The 20620-nt window shown below is 34.8% G+C and overlaps 1 protein-coding gene across 4 annotated transcripts in view; it reads left to right on the top strand.

Annotated features, from left to right (window-relative positions):
• Positions 1 to 6469: 6469 nt before the first annotated feature.
• The window catches only part of LOC110025772, a 63483-nt gene continuing 49332 nt past the window's right edge, over positions 6470 to 20620 (top strand). For all 4 annotated transcript variants that reach the window (XR_002294151.1, XM_020726422.1, XM_020726423.1 and 1 more), the window contains exons 1-4: positions 6470 to 6782; positions 16937 to 16979; positions 17230 to 17283; positions 18540 to 18603. Coding sequence is in view for 3 of the 4 variants with exons in the window: in XM_020726422.1 (XP_020582081.1) it covers positions 6598 to 6782; positions 16937 to 16979; positions 17230 to 17283; positions 18540 to 18603 (346 nt within the window). In the remaining variant the exon portion in view is untranslated. The remainder of the gene's footprint in view (positions 6783 to 16936; positions 16980 to 17229; positions 17284 to 18539; positions 18604 to 20620) is intronic.

Raw genomic sequence — 20620 nt, 5'->3', positions numbered from 1 at the left:
TCTGAGTCAAACCTAAACCCAAGCCTAATCCAAGGTTATTGAGTTAACATTAACTAGATTTTTAACTCAAATACTTAAATAAAAACACTTCACTTTAAAAAAAGGAAAAGTGGAAACGATGCCTTGTCAGAGAGCTAAGACTCAAAAAAACACTCCGAAAAAAAGAAGAATTCACTAATTCGAGGCTCCTTCACTTCACCGATTACTTCACACCTCCTAAGCAAGCATACATAGACCTTTAGAGGGATGATAAACTACCTTTTATAGGTGGTGGTGGCTGTCATGAACCGTCGATCAAATGAAAGATCGACAGTTCAGATTATTCCGGCGGTTATCACAAGTTTTTAGCCATCCAATCTAATGGACGGTCGGAATGAGAATCCAGGACAAAGGCCATGGATCAGTGATGTAGGATTGAGGTTGTGGCCAGGCCTAAGGCGAGGCATGGCTAGGTCTAGGCATGGTCACGCTCTAGGCCTGGCATGACCACGCCTACCCAAAAAGGGGCAAGTGTGCTGCTATTAGAGTTTGAAGGTATTAAGACCTTTTCAAAAGGTCCATATGACTACTAAGGTTGCAATTGACCCAAAAAAGAGGTCAACAAATAGACCCCTAATATGTGTGGCGAATTATTCAAAGTATGACTCACATATTAGCGTTGATCGAAGCAATCAATGAGAAGATTTGCATTTGGATTTTTTTGGGATTATAGTTTTGGGATCCACAGGGGGTTTTTGGATTTACCTGAACACATTAAAACTGAAAAAATCTTGTAGATTCACATTCAACCTAAAAGGTGAACAAGATGAATATATCAAGAAAGACAACACTGGAGCATATCATTCAGCCTGAAAATATTCAGAAGGAATATAGGAAGAAACTTAGGGCCTGTTTGGGGCAGCTTATTTGGTGCGATGACGTTTTGAAAACACACATGTCCTGTTTGGGTAAACTGCGTTTTGGCAGCTTATGCGTTTTCAAAATGCAGAAAACAGTGTTTTCACATCGCACCTATCTAGGTGCGGTGGGAGCTTATTGGCAACGGTCTGACTTTTCTAAAAAAAATAAAAATTTGTAATAGTCACCGCACATAACTTATTATCAGATTATTTTTAATCAGCTTATCAACAGATTATTCAATAAGCTACAGCTGCCCCAAACAGACCCTTATCTTAGGAGGAAAGCACATTGAATCACATCTAACTCATGATAAAAAGATTTAAGATTTAGAACGTCTATGCTTGATAGGAAAGCATAAGGACTTACATCCCACCTAAGATGGAAAGTTTTAAGTTTTGAAAATGTCTATGCTAGCAGGAAAGCATAAGGGCTTACATCTCACTTAAAAAGGTCTATGCTCGGCAAGAAAGCATAAGGACTTGCATTCCACCTAAGATGGAAAGATTTAAAATTTGATAACATTTATGCTCTATAGAAAAGCATAAGGACTTGCATCACACATAAGACGGAAAAAATTAACATTTTAAATGTTTGTGTTCAACAGGAAAAGATAAGGACTTACATCCCACTTAAGACACAAATATTTAAGATTTGAAAATGCTTATGTTTGGAACCAAGGGATGGGTGTCCTCTGGAAAGGAAACCAGCCTTTTGATTGAGACCTAAAGCTAAATATTGTGTGTATGTCAGTTGTGACTAGTGTGGGTGTGAGATAATTAAATAATAATTAAGTGATATTAAATTTTAGCTCAATATCTTATAAATTTTATGCTCTCATTCCATTCATAATTTACAAATAGTGTTATATATCGAATTGATCGATTAGACTCATAAAATTTAATAAAATTAATTCAGTTGAAATTTGAGAGATGCAATTTATAAAACTGGTTATTAAAATCTCCCCTCATAAAATTTTGTCCTCAAATATATATATATATAATGAAACATAAAGTAATTATGAAAGTTTGTATCTTGTTAAATGATGACAAAAACATATCAAACTTTATGCATCGGTATCAGTGGCAACAAACTCTTCCAGTTCCTGATGAGTTAAGGAATAAACCCTTGGGAGAATGTTCTAACTTGGTAGCTCACTACGAATCATGGTGTCACCTTCTGTTATCCTTTGTTGGCCACTTGTAAAAGTAGAACCTTCCTAATAATTCCTCTGAGTTGAATCCTTTCTTGGGTTAGCATCTGATGTGGATCTCTAGATAGAATTAAGGCAATTTCTATTCTAATGTCCAGGCTATCTACATAAATAACACACCTTCAACCTAAAAAAAAAATCACCACGCCATATAGCACTACTACCAGCCTGGCTAATAACTCCTCCAATCCAGGACTTTATCTTCTCCCTAATAGACTTTCCTTCTCCTAAATGAAGTGTTGGTGTCAATTCTTTCAAACCCTTCCTCTTTTGCAAATCTCTACGCTTTTGAGTTTGTTGAAAGTCAATCTCCACCTGCCTAGTCCTTTCCATTATTACTGAATAGTTTTTAATCTCAAGTGACACTAGTGGTTGCCTAATTGAATTCTTCAATCCAAAATGAAATCTATAGCATTTCTCTCCTGCTTTTGGAATGAGTTGTGGTGTATACCTCATCAAAATAGTGAACTCTACTTCTTATTGCATAACTGATTGGTCTCCTTGCACCAAACTAACAAATTTATTATGCATATATCTCCTAGTCGACAGTGGTAAAACCAATCTTTAAAGGTTCTGTCGAACTTATTTCGACAGTGGTAAAACCAATCTTTAAAGGTTCTGTCAAACTTATCCCACTGCACCAAGTGGCTGATTCTGCCTCCAAAATTCTTCATCTGACATTGTCATCATCTCTTAACTTCCCCCTCAAAATCAAATGTAGCAAGGTTAGATCTCGTCTTTGATGGACATGACAACCAATTAATAGTTTTCTCTACTCTTAATGGCAAGTTATCAGCTTCTGCTGGCCCTCATACTCAAAAATATAAAGTTGATCTCATATCTTGAGAGAACTTCAAGTACTTATCCATTGGTGCCCATCCACTGCTTCTAGATTGAGATTGAAAATTATTAATCAACATGGTCAACATTCATCATATCAGAAAATGCACTAGCACTGAGGGGTAAATTAATTCTAGATTATCATCTATAGGCTCTTCCTCAAGATCATTGATAATTCTAAAATAACAAAATTTTAATTTAATAAGGCTCATTTAAATTTTTTTCTTCTATTTATAACTTGATTGAATCATTCTATGGGCTCTTTCTCTAACATTCATATTATTTAATCTATATCTCTCGCTCTGATATCATTTTTTTCATAGCCCAACTTGAAATTAACTAAGAGAACATACAATTAGACGGAGGAAAATAATTCTCTACAATTTTATTTCTATCACAAACAATTTAATAATCAAATTTTCATGAAAGCGTCACTAAAGAAAACAATTTCATTAACAAAAAAATTGTACATTTTCGGTTGTTGTTCTCGCCTCATATACCCTTTTGCTCATCTTCTTTTAATCTTATTCAAAAACTTAAAGCCTAAAAATATATTAAAAAAATATAATGGGTTATCTAAAGATAATCTATGAGTAATTACACTGCTAAACTATAGTAACCTAAGAAATGAAATCAATATGTATGTTGGTCTTTCAAATCACTATAAGAAATCTTGGAATATGTTAATCTTTCAGATTTATATAAGAAGTATTTCAATATACTAATGTATTTATCAATGAACTTTAGTCAATGAAAATACTTTAATCATCTACATACATTTACTTTAATTTTGCTTTTACTTTTATATTCTTTACATATACATTTGTTTGCTTGAGGATCACCGTCAATAAAAACTAACCCATATCTAGTAATATTTTTCCGTCGGCATAGCGGTCAGTGATCTAAACATCACAATTATCTTGGTGGAAAAACTCTTATCTACCATTGGCTAATATTATCATATCAACACAACTGCTAGTGATGTAAACATCACAATTGTTTAGGGTGACAAACTCTATCTACTCATCATGACCGATATTATCCCGTTGACACAATTGTTGTGATCTAACCATCATAATTTTTTGGGGTGGTAGAAAAACCTCAATGTGCGTGGGTACACTAGTGTCCCCTACTTGTACCATTAGAAGGGGAACACCTCATCTAAACAAACACGTATAAACATTCATATAGAAGTTATTTCATTCTTCATAACATGCATTCTTCTGAGACTTTGCATTCATCTATTAACATGAATATTTAGTCTATTGTGAAACTATTTATCATACATGTCTTTGATGCCATTCACATCTTTTATCTTATGCATTTTTCTTATATCATGCATATCTTTCCTATCATGCCTATTTTGCATCTCATGCATATCTTTCATATCATGTTTTTTCATAAATATCTTGTATCTCATGTATATCTTGCAATCTTTTCTATCATGCATATCTTTCATGTCTAACAATACTAAAAATTTAACTAAACTGGAGCATACATGGAGTCACATTTTGAAATAAAGAAGATTATTAAAACTTAGAAATATAATTACTCACCTTAGTTGCTATGCTAGATTCTTAATCTTCAATAATTAGTTGACATCGCTATAGCCTTTATATTGATATTAATAACCAATGAACAAAAATCAAACTTTAAGATTTAAACAATTTTTGTTAATCAAATTATTCTTCTTAATTTAACATAAGATTATTGTACCTGAAATTTACGGAGCCATCCTACGACTAGTTTCTAGAAGCTTGCCTCAAGCTCACTGAGCCAGGTAAATAAACTAAAATTTGTAAATATCTTAGGATGTAATAATATCTTGGCTCATTAAACAATTTAACCCAAAAGTAACTTTCTTGTCTCAAATAGACTTCTCGGCATAACTAACCTTCTTCGATCCTACCAAAACTTCTTCCATCTTCTTTTCTTTTATTCCTCCCTTAACCTTGTTGACATTTTGCTAGAAGTCCTTACAGAAACCCACAAATCAACTTCTTTGCTTTTGACACAATCTCATCTCCACTCAAGTGATTGGAAATGAAAAAGATGCATGATTCATGTTAAATCTCAAAATGGAAGTGTGGCGAAGGAAATTAATAACTCAATTAGCTTGAAAGAAGGTTTCATACTCACCATTTTCTCCCCAGAGCTCTCTACTGTGAGCTGCAACTCCCGTATCGCACACTTGGATCGCGCTACTACATGAACCAATTTCATAAGCTCACAACAACTTACAAAACCAAGGTACGAGAGAAGAATTCGAAGGATTTGGAAAAGAAACCAACATTTCGATCAAAACTCAAAGCTAAATATCGCGTGGATGTTGATTGTGAATAGTGAGGGTGCACAAGAATTAAAGAATATTAAAGTTTAATTAAAATTTAATTAATTTAATTAACTCAATATCTTATATATTTATATCTCTGTATAGTCATAATTTATAAATAGTACTATATATATATATATATATATATATATTAAATTCATCGATTTCACACGTATAACTTAATAAAATTAATCCGGTGGAATTCTTAAGGTTGCATTTCACATAAGTGATTATTGCATTCTCACCTCTTTATAAAATTTCCCTCGAAATTCACTCAATATACATTAACTAGTTATATATTTATTTATTATGAAGTTGAGACAAAAAATGAGGCCAAAATAATACATGATCGTTAACTCATCCAAATAGGACAAATTTCCTCTCAAATATTCTTCACTTTCATAGTTTTGAAATTGACCACCAAAATTAATTTTAATTAAAGAAATTTTTAGTTTTGATTCCTCAAAAATTACAACTGAACTAAAATTTAGGTCCAATTCTAATCAATTCAACTCTAAAAAAATGATATTTTAATTTCTCGAAATTTAGAACTAGGGGTGTAAACGAGCAGAACACGAGCGAGCCGAGCAAACCTTAGCGCGTGTTCGGCTCGTTTATATTTCGAGCTCAAAAAGTGTGTTCGTGTTCGGCTTGTTAAGCTAACGAGCCGAACATGAGCTGTTCACGAACAACGAGTCCTTTGAACAACCCAAATCATGTCAAGCTCTTCTACCTACACAATTGCAGAATTGTTGTTTATTAAAATATAAACAACAAGAAACTGAACATGCACTATTAACAATAAAAATGAATAATTACTGTCGGTGTTTGTACAACATCATAAGACAATAATAACATTCTTAACTTGATGAGTAGTGTTTTGAGCCAAAACGAGCCGAACACGAACGAACACATCTTAATTCGTGTTTGGATCGTTAACTTATCGAACGAAATTAACAAGTCAAACATGAGCTGTTTGCGAACAACGAACCGTCTTAACGGCTCTATTTGCCGAACACGAACGAACACATCTTAGTTCATGTTTGACTCGTTAACTTATCGAATAAAATTAACGAGTCGAACATGAGCTGTTCGCGAATAACGAACCGTTTTAACAGCTCTATCCAGAACAAAACAATTTGTTAATCCAAGCAAGTCACAGACATCCACGCTGAGTCGCACACGGATTCATGGCTACATCAGTTCACTAGGATCTGACGGTCAAATTAACCCCTCGGGCCTCCGCTTTTCTTCATCTTCCCTCTCAGATTTCCTACAACCTCGACCTGCGTGCCCTCCTCCGCAAACTGCAGCTATGCCGACGGCAGATCGCCTTGCGGCTAGGGTTCTCGTATATTGCTTGCTTTTTCTCTGCTTGGCTGCGCTACTCGCGCAGGGGAGACGATGCGAGTTTAGCGCTATCTACAGCAACAATCTTTACAATTACAGCTTGGCGGCGCCCAGCCAGAAGTTTCCCCATGGCGTCATGAGCGAAGACGGGTATTGTTTTTTGCTTTAATCCGTTTTTTTTTCTTCCGTTTTGTGGGATTTGTTGAGGCATTTGTGATTTAGTTCGCAAAATCACAAGCGGGTCCTCTTTTGGGACATTTGGGATACCCGTTTCCTTTGGAGGAGATTGAAAGATTACTTTCAGTTTTTCTCACTGCTAGGTAATAATGGATTAGTAAAAAAGGGGACGGGAGGTAGAGGGAGTTAAGTTGAAATTTGATGACTATCACTGAATTGTAAAAAAGTTAAAAACTAGACTCAGAGATGTTTGGCGAATCTTTAAGCCGAATTATTGTGAAAAATTGAACGAAAATTTCATTTCTCTAATGCTTGTACAGTTACAAAAACATGAGCAAAAATTATAATTAAACAAAAACAATGGGTTAATAATAGATTAAGAAATCATCAAATAAATAAGCAACATGTACAAATCAAGTGAAATGAACAAGTTAAGATGTAAACAGAGCAAGTCGTCATTCAAATTTCAAGTTAGTATTGCTATAACTTAAACTATGTCTTATCCAAAGTTTAGGCATCATATATCTACTAAGCGAAGCACTTTCTTCAAATGGGATTTTACCTTTTTATGCATAAGAATTTCCTTCTAAAAGGATGATGCAAGGATTGTCACATAACCCTTTCTCCTTTGTAATCAATAGTAAATTTTGTTTGCTTAAAGCTTCAGAAATAAGCGTTCTCCTTAAATCTTTTTGTCCTTCTTAAATTTCTCTTCTTGTTTATGAGTGATCGAAAGAGTGAAAAAAGGTGGCAAACCAAGTTATGCCAATCCTTAAAAGATCCATTCATTTTTTAAACTTTCTCATTATGTTCAGTGCAACTTTACGATCATATTTGAACACATTGACTTCTATGTCCTTCAAAATTTTTTTGAAAGTTGTATCTCTTCAACATTCTCCAACATAAAATCCAATAGTGATTTGTGCATGATGTCCAATACAAATGCTTATTTCTTCTCCAAATTAATTTAAATATGGAATAATTAAAAAGAGATTTTTTTTTCTTATGTTCGTCAATTTGACAAAGTAATCCAAACCCAGTAGTCTTTTTGACGCGTTAACAGATAAAGGAAAGTTCGTATATCTATAAGCTGAAACATATTAATTTGAAGAAGACAAAGTTGTCGTGGTCCAAGTCTAAGATTCAACTGAGACAAAAAGGTTGGACTCAATAAGCTCAAATATGGCGGAGTCGCAGACACTTCTTTTCACTAAACAAACCATAAAAATGGTCGTAGTGGAGAAATCCCCATTTTGCTAGTTTGATAACTAAAACTATCAAATTCCAAGCCTATTCGACTTGATAAGTTCAAGTGAACGAGATTTTTCTTGATTAGTTTAAAGGTCATAGAAATGAACATTGCTGGAGAAAGCTTCAAGCTAAGCTCACTGTCTTGCTTAAATTAAATAATCCCAAACTACTTTTAAAAAGTTTGATGAAGCTTAAGACACGTATTAGATTAATACTCTTCTTCAACAAGCCTGCCAAAGCAAATAACTTGGGGGCCGAAAGAGGTATCCTACAGTTTATTCAAAGCTGAAGGCTGAATGAAAGAAATACAATCGTCAACAAGTCCGATAAAACACTAAGTGCAGAATTGATTATTTTCTTGTCACCGACCTAATACAAGCCTAAAAAAACTTTGTCACAAACATACATTTTTTAATAAAAGTTTGAAACTAAATGTCAATAAAAGGGGCAAATAAAATAAAGAGGAAAGGGAAGATTTTACTAATAAAATGATAAATAAGTAAAAATCTCAGAGCACACCAAATCAAACTAAGCACAACATATATTACAAAAAATGAGACTGCTGAGCTCGAAGCTGTGTCATGATCTCCGTAAGAGCATGATATTCTGTCTTAGCAACCCACAACTCCTCTAGTGCTTGAGTCATGAATGACTCGAAAACTAATATGACTCGGTGACAAATCTAGTATCATTCCTCATTCCTGCTCCCTCTCAATTATCCGTACTTTTATTGTGTGCTCCACCTGAAGGCTAACTTTGCATGACATATTGTCTTTAATTTCTTCCAGAAGGTGCATTATGTGAGTCCTCAAACTCTCGATCTTGCCTGAAGTATCAGAGGAGCGTTGGAGAGATCTCTTGAGGGCTTCAAGCACCTCTCCAACTCATCCCGTGCAACGTCAGCTGGCTCGCGACATCTTATAACCTTTTCATGAAGGTCAGATATTAAGAAATTGACCTGAGTAATAGTAAGATCCTTGAGTCTGCAAACTAAAAACTCTGGCTACCGGCATACCACCTCTTAATATGTAAGCTTTGTGCCCACTCAAACCAAAGTGTACTAGGAAGTCCAACATTGCATTTGCGTCTGCTATAAAACTCTCCAAAGACAGGTGATTCTTAGTCTCATTCAGATATCAGTCTCCAAAAAAATGTCAAGGCGCATGCATGTCCCATTGCATAGGATTTATAAATGAAGGGCGTTGTAGCAAATGTTAGACTTATAATCTGCTCATACTGGTGCTATTTTGAGAGAAACATTAAATATCAATATGTTATAATGCAAGCACATATACATATTAAGATAAAATAAGAGGATATTATCTAAACTCGATCTTGTAGCATCCACTGAAGAGCTATCTAGGAGAAGTATATTAGGCATGATAGGTAAATCAAGGGAGGTGAAACCCAGCATCGACTCATCAAGTAACAACTCCACATCAGCTAATATCCTAAGATCAGAAGAAATCTCCTCTGGTGGTACAAGGGGCAAAGGAGCACGGTCATCCAACGAAGAGCTATATGAGAGAGGTATACTAGACATGATAGATAAATCAAGGGAGGTGACACTCATCAAATAACAACTCCACATCAGTTGATATTCCAAGATCAGAAGCAATCTCTTCTGGTGCCACAAATGGCAAACGAACATGGTCATTCGCCTGATCCACAAAAGCAGAAGAAACCTCCTTATGTGTCTGTCTGCTGAGGGAATATCAATAGAAGGTGGAGGCGACTCCTTAGCTTGTACTCTAATCGACGAAGAGACAACCTCGTCTTGTACTATGAGATCATCTTCTCTTTTATTTGCATCATAAAAAGGATTAAATAGAGACAGCTAGAAATGAAACTTTATGAGAGCAATATATGAATATAGTTTTGCCGATAAAGAAAATAAAAATGATAATAACAACTTTACCTCTGTTTTTTCTGGCATGTGGGACATTGCGACGGGACCTTTGATCTCAAGAAACAACTAATAATCTCACCTGACACTCATACATACGGGCACCGTGCTTCATGAAAGCAAAGCTCACTCTTGTGGGACCACCTGGTGCAATTACAATGAATCCAGATCTTGTATCAAGCCTGAAAAATTAATTCATAATCTAGAAGCTATGCAAAACTTGACATCTACGGGTGTTGAATCCATGAAGTGAGCGTCACTGACTCCCTACATATGAAGTAATCCGTCATAAACTAAAGCCTTAGAATAGCGAAACAGATGAGTCCTCTGGTAGACTGATAGCCTTATAAGGTGACTGAACATCTATATCTGTAACATAACCATCCAGGTCGTAAGCTGATAAAATACTTAGTCACTTGCAACAATCATGCTCTAGAGAGAAAAACATATTTGTCAAGGGAGTCTGTGCCATCAATCTTATCAATGCTAAGAAAGTAGTTTGGAAAGAGATCTATATCTAGTTGGTGAACGAGATAAAATATATCTATGACCAAGTGTGATCTGAATAAAAACAAATGCACCCTCTCTCGTTCTAATGTGGACGGGACTTGAGATAACTAAAAAAATGTAAAAAATCCTCTCTCCAGAAAATAGAGAGGACACTATAGGCATGAGAAAACTCTACGAATGTGAATATGAATCCACACATATAAATATTGCTAGGACCATGTGATACGTGAAGCTCTAGAGAACTAGACTTCAAGATGAGTTGTAAAACTCTGTATATCTAGGCAAACACTACTAGAGCCAAAGACAAACACTCTCCCTATAAAAGCTTGGCTAGCAGCTAACAAAACACGTGAACGCTCGTGGCCCTTATTGGAGGGAAGTGTAAGGGTAAACAAATAAATAACCAAACTATTGCTAAAAATAGCTCCACACATATACCTGACATAGCTGAGAAAGGTTAAGTCAACGGTGAAGATGGCTTAACATATCTTTTTTGATAAAAATCAGCGTGCTGTAACCCCAACCCAAATGAATCACTCCTATGCAGAGCTATCTGATAGATAATCACTCGTAGAAAAATCTAAATTCATATATAAATATAATGCAGAACTCGGTTTCGCATGCATATCCAGGATGATCTATAAGCTAAACAACAATGACTCAAAAGCTTAGGGTATACTATTTTCAAATCTAATTTGATCCGGCGTTCACCATCATTAGAGGGTCGTCTATGAAAACGCTTGCAACGTAGTGGAATTCACTTCTTATATCAGTGACAAAAAATTGAAAGTCCCGATACTGTTTGCAAGTCCCATACAGCGACAATCAACTCCTCAGGGTAGACCCATTATGTACTACTACCAGAATCCCAGAACTCAATCATACCTTGAATCCAAACAAAAGAAATCTTAAAGTAACCAAATAACGATACGTAAACTGCCTCGTAAATCCCAACTGCTCATAAAGTATCTCTTTGTGACTGTAGACTATATCTGGCATCGGCAACCTATCCGTGTGCTGGACTGAGAACTCGACCTCCAAGTGAATCTTTGGGTCATTCTAATGTGTGAGTTTAAAGCAGTGACTCAAAAGTTGGGATTGTCTTGGTCGTTCATTTGTATTTACGACTGTTTATAAGCTCTCATAAGACTTATAACTGATCTGATCCATTTATCTTATCCAAATTATTACACTCTTCATGTTTCATTTTGAGAGTGGTAACCCACTACGCAATCTCCCGAAATTCTAGAGTCTCTAACGAGCAATTTAGATGAATAGTAGAATCTGCAAAGAATCTATCATAAATTTCTTGGTCACTAAACATATTCTAATACAACTCGAGTTTGTCCTGAATATCAACATCCTTTTGAGGGTCAAGGCTATCAATGTATGCCAGATAGAATATTCACCAGGCTCATCAGGTGGTAGATCAGATGATCTCTTCCAGCTAAACATTTTATGCTACAAGGAATAGATAATCAACATAGTGTTGATAATATAAGTAAATGAACAACAAGCATGGTTCGCTCCAGATGCACCCCGCATCTGTTTGGGGGCAAGGTTTGACAGTTAAATAAAAAAGAGAGGAAAATAAATAAAATTAATTCCAAAATCTTACATGCTCCTGCCTCTTGAAGCCCACGTTGGTTTGATAATTGTTCTCTCTCCTCAATTACAAACAAACGAAGCCCCTTGTTTTTGTTTCATTCCTTCTCACATCGAAACTACTGTAAAAAAACCCACGCCTTCTTCCTCTTCATCTACCTTCTGCCGTAGAGAACGCCTCACCGCCTCTGGTGTTCGAATAAAGGAACACAATGTGTAAAGACCTTTGGAATTATCGTCTTTCTCTGCTTTGAAACCCTTCGTTCGCTTCCCTATTCACATGGCCCTCTTCTACATGTGGTTGCTCCTATTCATCCGCCTTCCCTAGCAACTGAAACCCTTCCATGCCTCAATCTGCCGAATGTGCTCCACTATTCATCGCTCCACAACCTTGCCTCACTTTCGAAACCCGTCTCCACTCCAATGATCATACTCTTTTTGTTTCACTACAAGGATATGATTACAACGTGTATAGAGAGTCAGAGACTTATGAGGTTCTCTTCTCCTTTCTTTTCTAGGTAGCGCACAAATTCAATATCTATTTTCCTCATCGCTTTGCAGGCATAATTGAAGACTCCTTTTCTACCCACACTGAAGTCACCAATTTTCTTCTCTCTCTCACGTAACCCGAAGTTGACACCTACTTTGAACAAAGCCACAACACGCTCACTGCCCTAAATCAAAGCCCATCCACACCATTTTCTCTTTGTTTCCATGGACTCACTTGAAGAAGTTGAGCCACACTTCATGGTTCTTCCTCCTCGCTATTGATTCCCTCTATTTACGAGACTAGACCGTGCCTTCTGCCTTACACGATGCAGTCGTAGTTTCCTCTCAGCTCTCGTGCTTGAAATCGCATACACGCCCTAGCTATGCGCCTTTCCAAAACCTGCTGTATCTGTCTGTTGCACAAGAAAGCACCCTACCCAAGCCCTTCTCTTTGTACTACAATCCTCAAGGCCGAGCATCCAACCCATGAACCCCTTCTTTCATATCCAATCCCGACTCGCTTACCTCATGCCAAAAACCCCAACCTCACCTGTTAATCGAGCCTGAGTACTAAGTCGAGCACAAAAAAGCAACTAGGCCCATAGTCCCCCAATTTATTATTTTTGCTTTATATTTTATCTTGTAAAAAAAAGAAAAGAAATAAAAATCAGAAAAAAATGTGTTATATTTGTTTATTTCATTGTTCGTCTTGTCACTTCAACTGTGTTGATCATCGTCCTTATGAATTAAGTACCATTTAGGGAAATCACGAACTTGTTTGGAATTTATTTTTTAAATTCAGGGGACTTAATATACTCGTCTTGGGAAACACGAGTATCTGTCCTTGGAAATTAAGTATCATTAAGGGAAAGTAAAATACCTATTTGTGGAAATGTTTGAGTGTGGTATAACTCTTTTTGCAGGTGTATTGAAGGTTTATAGCACCTTTTAAGACCGTGTGTTGGAATATAAATTTTGCTCTCAGCTGGAGTGTCTCACGACACCGACTAACGAGTTTTTTAAAACAATTAGGAATGTTGGCACTCTCCTGTGCCTTCTAATAGTAGTTGACGATGGGAGATTGCCAAAATTTCATGCGATTTGGACTTGTAAATAACAAAAAATAATGGAGTTTTCTTAAAATTATAAAATAATATAAAATGTAGACCATTTGAATTTTAAAAATAATTCTGAAATTTGAGCTTTAAAATTTAGGCCTTAGGGCTTTAAATATTTGGAAATTTAGGCTTTTAATATTTAGGCTTTTGGGGCTTAAAAACGAGCTTTTTAAATTTTAGGCTTTTATGGTATGAAAAATTATTCAAATATGAGGCTTTTGAAATTTGAAAATTCACCATTGGATTCACAATATACCTGCTAGCGAATAGAAGACAGTTCCTCTTAAAGCTCAAAGATGTAGCATTGCATGCACTCCAACAAGATAATATGCAAATAAATGTTTATAGTTTCAAATGAATGCCTTCAAAACCTATGGAAACTTCATGATTATTCCTTAATTTCAATGAAATGTCTTGTAATATTGACGAGTAGTTTTAAAGCTCCTGTAATCAATAAGTTGGACGCTTCTTAGTTATATATGATTCAAAATATTTATAAAAGGGAGTCAATTATGCATAATTTCAAATTCTTGCTTGTATCTTTTGATATAAATTTCATATCAAATTCATAGTTTAAAGATTGTGCAAGTTTTAATAATTTATAAAATTCTTTAAGTTATTCAAACTTATGAGGTTTAATCTGCACGGGCTCCAACTAAAATTCTAAATGCTTTAATGAATAACTTAGGAATGTTGTGCACGCTAAAGCCAAACTTGTACTCAAATAATTCATATTTTGAAAAGGAATCATTTCAGCTACATTGTTTATAAGGTAGGGTTGTAAGTCCCACTTTACTATTGCGATCCTCTTCCTCTTAAGGATTGTAGTTGAGGAGTTTATTTATTTTCAATAATATCGAAATCACATATATACAATTTGCAAGTCTAAACCACCCTCCGATCTTCTTCTTTATTAGAACTGAAGTCGGCAAGGCTTAGATCCTAAAATGTTTAACAAAACTCAAACGGATTTTAAATATAAAAGTTTTAAATATATTCAAATTCCCTGATGGTTATCACGTTGACTGAAAATCCCTACAAGAATTTAATATTTTTAAATCAATATTTTCAAAGTAATCAAACAAAACGTTCTAGGTTAAAATTAACCACGTAAAGGACTTCAATTAAATTTCATTCATCATCCACAGCAGTTTATCAAGGATGACATTTTTTATTCACTTTAACTCACAAAAGAGTTGATAGTACGAGTGTACTATTATATTTACACTCAAAATAATTTCATGCCAGTAACAATATGACTTGAGTCTTTTGTTTGCTTGATTTAACCAAATGCTCCACATAATGATGATTATGATCAAAGCCCTCTAACCGAGTGGTTGTCAACAGATAACATCATTATATTATGGTTACGGCCGCAACCCGTATGTTTCTAAACCGCTTTTATCTTTTGAGTTATGAACCATAAGGGAATATCTGATTGGTACAAACCCTTATATTCACTAAGGTCGACTTAAATTTGTCTCCTTAGAATATGTTCACTCCAGTTCTACATGGATTTCTTGGATGACACAACTCTTTGTTGCTGTCAGGGATATCTCTGTTAGGTTGGGTCAACTAACATCTCTGACTAAGTAGATTATGGACCACGATGATCCAAGATGATAGAACCATGGGATATTGATCGGTTTCTTCATCGTTTCCCCCATCATCCTTTTTAAGCTCCAAGGTGATAAATTTTATAACTTAAATCCTAAATCTGTTGCTACCGTATGTTGAATATTCAATGTTGATGACTTACTTATATCGAAAGCATTCTCCCATTATTGGGAGGGGTAATTAATCAGAAAGGCTTTCCCCTATGGGAAACCTCAAACCTCAAATCAAATAGTCCTTGCAAAATGAGGGTGAAATCCTTTTGTAGTGTCTTATCTACAATCCAATCAGCCTTATGAAAATTTGACCCTCAAACCTTTCAACACAAACACTAGAAATGTGAGTCCCGGGTGTCAAAATTATTGGAGCCCACAACCTCAACAAGGAGCGCCTTATATTTGAAGAAAATGTGGCCGTTAAGACGACTGAATGTCTGGAATATCAGTGTGGGGGATCTCAGAAACAAGATTACGTGGTAGTCTATCTAGTTGGCATTGGGAAAAATGGGAAATCACTGAAGGGGGCGGAGGAGAAGCTTGTGAGTCTTGAATCTTGATCATTTTGGTGGAAGGAGAAGGTGGCTTGTGTTAACAGAATATGGAAACACTTGATGACTCAAACTTGCAATAGGGCTCAATAATGCACCATATTAACTTATTATTAAACTGTGATGAGAAGATTGGTATTAATGTATAAAACTCAGAAAACTCCATAGCGCTCTGTATAACAATAGGGCACAAGCTGCGTAGTGCTCTGTATGGCGCTTTACTGCATAAATACATTTACTTGCAAAGCAAAATGCAATCTTACCATTCTGTACCATACTTAGAAAGCATGCTTCTTTGCACATTTAACAAGATTGCTAGAACCTGACATAACTAATTGTGGCAGCTGTTTTATAATTTTAAAGTGTGAAAAATGCTGCTTTATCTGTTTGTGAAAAATGCTAGTTTTCACACAGGTGAAAGTGTAATGAATGATAAAATTTTTGCTAATAAAATGATTCTTTAGCAAAAACATAGAGCAGTTGCTACTTCGGCTGCTGCTAGTCATGTTGATGGTCATGAGCCGACTAATGATGGCTGACCACCCTTTGCTATCTGTTCATCAAAACTATATCACATGGGCTCTATTAATAGATTTTCATTTCTTATCAAGTCAAAGTACAGTTCAGTTAGGGGATTCAAAGTGGCATGGTGCTGCATGTGAGGCCAAGAGACTACTATTTTTGAAACTCTGTGCATCATCAAACCTCAGCCATTTAAAAAATGATGGATAGTGCAACATACTGTAACCGTTTTGTAAATATGATTCATGATAATTGGTACTGCAACTCTTTCATTACTTGGTATCTGGCTCTTGTGCTAAGCTTATGGGGCTTAATCTGGCTTCCGAGCAAACTTGCTTAATAATTATCCTTAAGCTAGACAGATCTTGTTGAGCTTGCTTATGATTTTGGTTTACCTGTGTAAGCTTAACATTTTATCTTTGTGGAGGTTAGGTTGGATCTTGTAAGGATTTTATAAGTTTCTTATTCCACCTTTCCTATTATGATTTTATTTTACATTTTATTGTCATTTTTTAATTCCATTTCATAGTTAAACACTTCATTAACGCTAAGTTCTGTCTAATAGGTTCTACAAGATTTCAGTAAATGAGACAATCCTGTGGTATCAGGTTAGACTTTTGAGGCGTTTTCTTTTTTTATCATTTTTATTTTTGACTTATTTCTATTATTTTTATTGGAGGGTCCTCATTTATACTTCTTATAGTTATTTAAATTTTTGGAATGAAGTTGTTTTTGGATTTGTCCTTGCCTTTTTTGTTTTGTTTTGATTTCTTTAACCATATTTCTTCAAATTAAACTACTTGAAGTTTATTCTATTCAGGTCATTGATATTCAGCTCATCAATTTGTATGTGAACAGCTTTGCGATCAGATGATATTCAACCATGATCCACCAAGATGTCTGAATTGTCTGGTAGGTACTCATCGGGCTGAACCCTCTAGCTTCTCATATCTTTTTCTTTCTACATTTAAATATTCCTAGATTGCTTACACTTAAAACGTGGCACCTTACATACATCTGGAATGTTTTATGCGTTTTATATACTATTGATAATTTTAGAATAGAATAAAACTATTTATTAAAGTTTTCTCTGCCGCTCTGAATATACTTGTGAATGTAGCCATTTTGATAGTGCTAACGTACCTTTATGAGTTCCACTTAATATTTCATTAATTCAAGTAAAATAAATTCATAGGACGCAAGCCATTATTCAGAACTTAACTTTTAATTTTTATTTATATAAGATATAGATTATTGTGGATCAGCAATGCTCCGATTCTGTTCTTTTTTTTTCTTTGTTTGTTTCTTTATCCATACGTCAATGTGAGCCTTTTCCACTCCACATGATATTTGTAACCAAGCCAGATAGGAGTTCCTCTAAAATTGGACCTGCACTTATTTGGCATCTTTTTTTTTTTCGATCATTTTTTTGGGTTCTTCCTTCATGCTTCTATTTGAAACCTTTTTACTTCCAGTAGGGATGTGCTTTTCTTAAGATGAAGATGCATGGAGAGAGGATGGACCTTTAAAGAAATTGTTCTCGTATGTGATTATAAGAACTGTATTTTGGTAGGATTTTTTCTGAGGTGGGATGCGTCACACAGTAAACACTGTACGTCCATTTTCTAGTTAGCTTTGATAACCATTTGCCTTATATTGACCTTGTAGTTGCAGTTTAGAAAAGGGATAGAAAATTCTTAAACTGATGTTTTTTGTTATTGGTGATATTATCTCTTCATTGTTGATTGGTTATGCTCGATGAATTGAAGGACACCTAAGTCCAAGGTTATTAAATATATAAGATTTCTAAATGGAATCTATCTTGTCTCGTTATTGTTGATTGGTTATGCTCGATGAAGTGAAGGACATTTTACTCTAACTTTAAAAACTTTAGAAGCTTTCTAAGTGGAATCTCTTTCTTATGTTATCAGTCATATTTTGGATATTATACTGTAAAAATGTAGTAAATGAAACTAAGAACTTCATCTAATTAAATATTCTTTTTTTTTAATTTTAGTATTTTCTTAGTTTGTTTTTATACATATGATGTCCTACAAATCTTTGGATGTGTCTTGATATTAATCAACTGAATTACCTGGTATGAAGTGCTATTGCTGAAGTCACTAATCTTTTTTGGTGAACCTGCTATTTTATCCTTGCTGCGATAGGATTGTGGTGGCCCATTGCGTTGCGGGATGCAGTGCAGTGCACTTACTGCAAAAGACATAGGAGGTACTTCACTTCTGTTTCTTTTCGAAATGGCTTCTTCCCCCTCAGTGTTTTTATTTGAAATAAGATTTATTTAATTAAATTGCTCCAATATTTCTTGCTTTAACATTTTCTATTTCCTCATTTCATTGAATAAAATGTGTCTGTTAATACTCGTTCTCTAAAATGAGTTGCATGCTATTCCATTTATTTTGAGGTGAAGAAGGAATTATTGTAGGGACATTTGAAAGTGATCAGTAAAATGTTGGGTGAACGTAAGAATCTTTTCCTTTCCTGTTTGTGAGAACCATCAAAAGTTACTAGGTTTTGTTATATTAGCCCGTCACCAAATTGTTGAGTTCTCATCAACATCACAGGAAAGATTTTATGCAATCTCTTAGAATAACTTAGAAGATGATGAAGGTATTTACTGAACTTGGATTTGACCTGCTGTTTTGAGTAGATTTTCATTGATTATCAGGAGTTACTTTTTTTTGGTGCTTTGTAGGTTATAAATTGGATTCTTGAGGTAGTTAAAATTCAGTGAACATTGAATATTGAAGTACAATCAGCTTTTTTCTATGTGTATGATCGTTAGATGTGTCTTTTTCGAGTGCTTCATAGATGTGGACAACTAATTTCTAAGGGAAACTTCTTGTACTGGGTCATGATGCTTATTTTCTTCTATGCAATCTTGTATGAAGAGCAAGATAAACTACTGGGATGATGGTAGTTTTTTTAATTTGAGTTGGTTTCTATCTTTGTTATTATTTTTTAAATTGTTTAGCCACTATTTTTTTTGTGCGATCAGAAGTTTGTCAAGTGAGATACATGTCAAATTATTTGTTTAAGGTGTTAACTTGACCTTTGCTCAAGTTTAATGTTCATCAGTGTTTCTTGTGGAGTTTCATATCTTGGGATTTTGTTTAATTATCTCTTAGAATGAACTAAATATTGTTTTTAATATTGAAAAAAAGTTTTGTTAAAATTTTTAGTTGATAATGTGCAGATTCTTTGTTTTTGTGGTTTTATCTTGCACCTCATGCAAGATTGCATTAGAAATTCTAGATCTTTAGCCATCCTACATTACGTATTCAAGGTTCTTATTTAGTTTTACATTATTGGAAAAGAAAAGAGAGTCAATCTTAATGTTTGATAGTTGATGTGCTGTACTGACTCCCTATGGGGGCGCTACATGACATCTTTTGATTGTGGAATTGCAATTTTAGAAATGGATTTGTACAGTGAGGATGGAAGCCAGTGGATGGCAGTAGCTTGTTATTAGATTGAGAATTTCTTTGAATCTGCCTATGTCATAACCATAGTCCTCTGGTAAGATTGTGTTAAAAAGTCGATATAAACAATGCAAGGTTGGTTCAACTTCAAAGTGCAGCTTTTTTGGACAAGGCCTGTTTGGATATATGCGTTCAGGTGAGCAACCACATCAATAAGAGGGTTTGTTCTGCATTCAATTGGTCACTCTTACTTTTGACATATATGTGCATAGTCCGGATGGTTGGGTTATTATTACTTCAATTGATTTCCATGATTTACAAATGCCACATTTTCTTAATTCTGAATAATGTCGGATGTCTTAAGGTCTAGGATTTACTAATATAATTCTAGGAAAAGATGAAAGTAACACAAAAACTACTATAATTTATAAATTCCCAACCAGTATTCACACAAATTTATTCTATTTTGATATAAATGTAGAAAACATACTTCATTCGTTTCTAAATTATGATGTAAAAGTTGCTAGGATTTAAAATTCCATGATAAATCTAAGAGCCAATATGAATTATGCAGTAAATAAAATTAACCATAAAAGGGAAATCATAAGTATCAAGTTTGACAAAATTTCCTTGACGAAACATATACCAATTATTGAGCATTTAAGAGGAAAGGATAAATAGTAGAAGTGCCAATTACAAGATCCGAACCTCTTGTCAGTACAAAGAAAATCGTCCCTCAAAAGCTATCCTCAAGGACTGCAAGTGCTCAAAGAACCTGTATCTAACAACTTATGCTAGTATGGATG

The sequence above is a fragment of the Phalaenopsis equestris genome, unplaced genomic scaffold (assembly GCF_001263595.1).
Source record: "Phalaenopsis equestris unplaced genomic scaffold, ASM126359v1 Scaffold000330, whole genome shotgun sequence".
NCBI classification, from domain to species: domain Eukaryota; kingdom Viridiplantae; phylum Streptophyta; class Magnoliopsida; order Asparagales; family Orchidaceae; genus Phalaenopsis; species Phalaenopsis equestris.
This window is presented reverse-complemented; position numbering and strand designations above follow the sequence as displayed.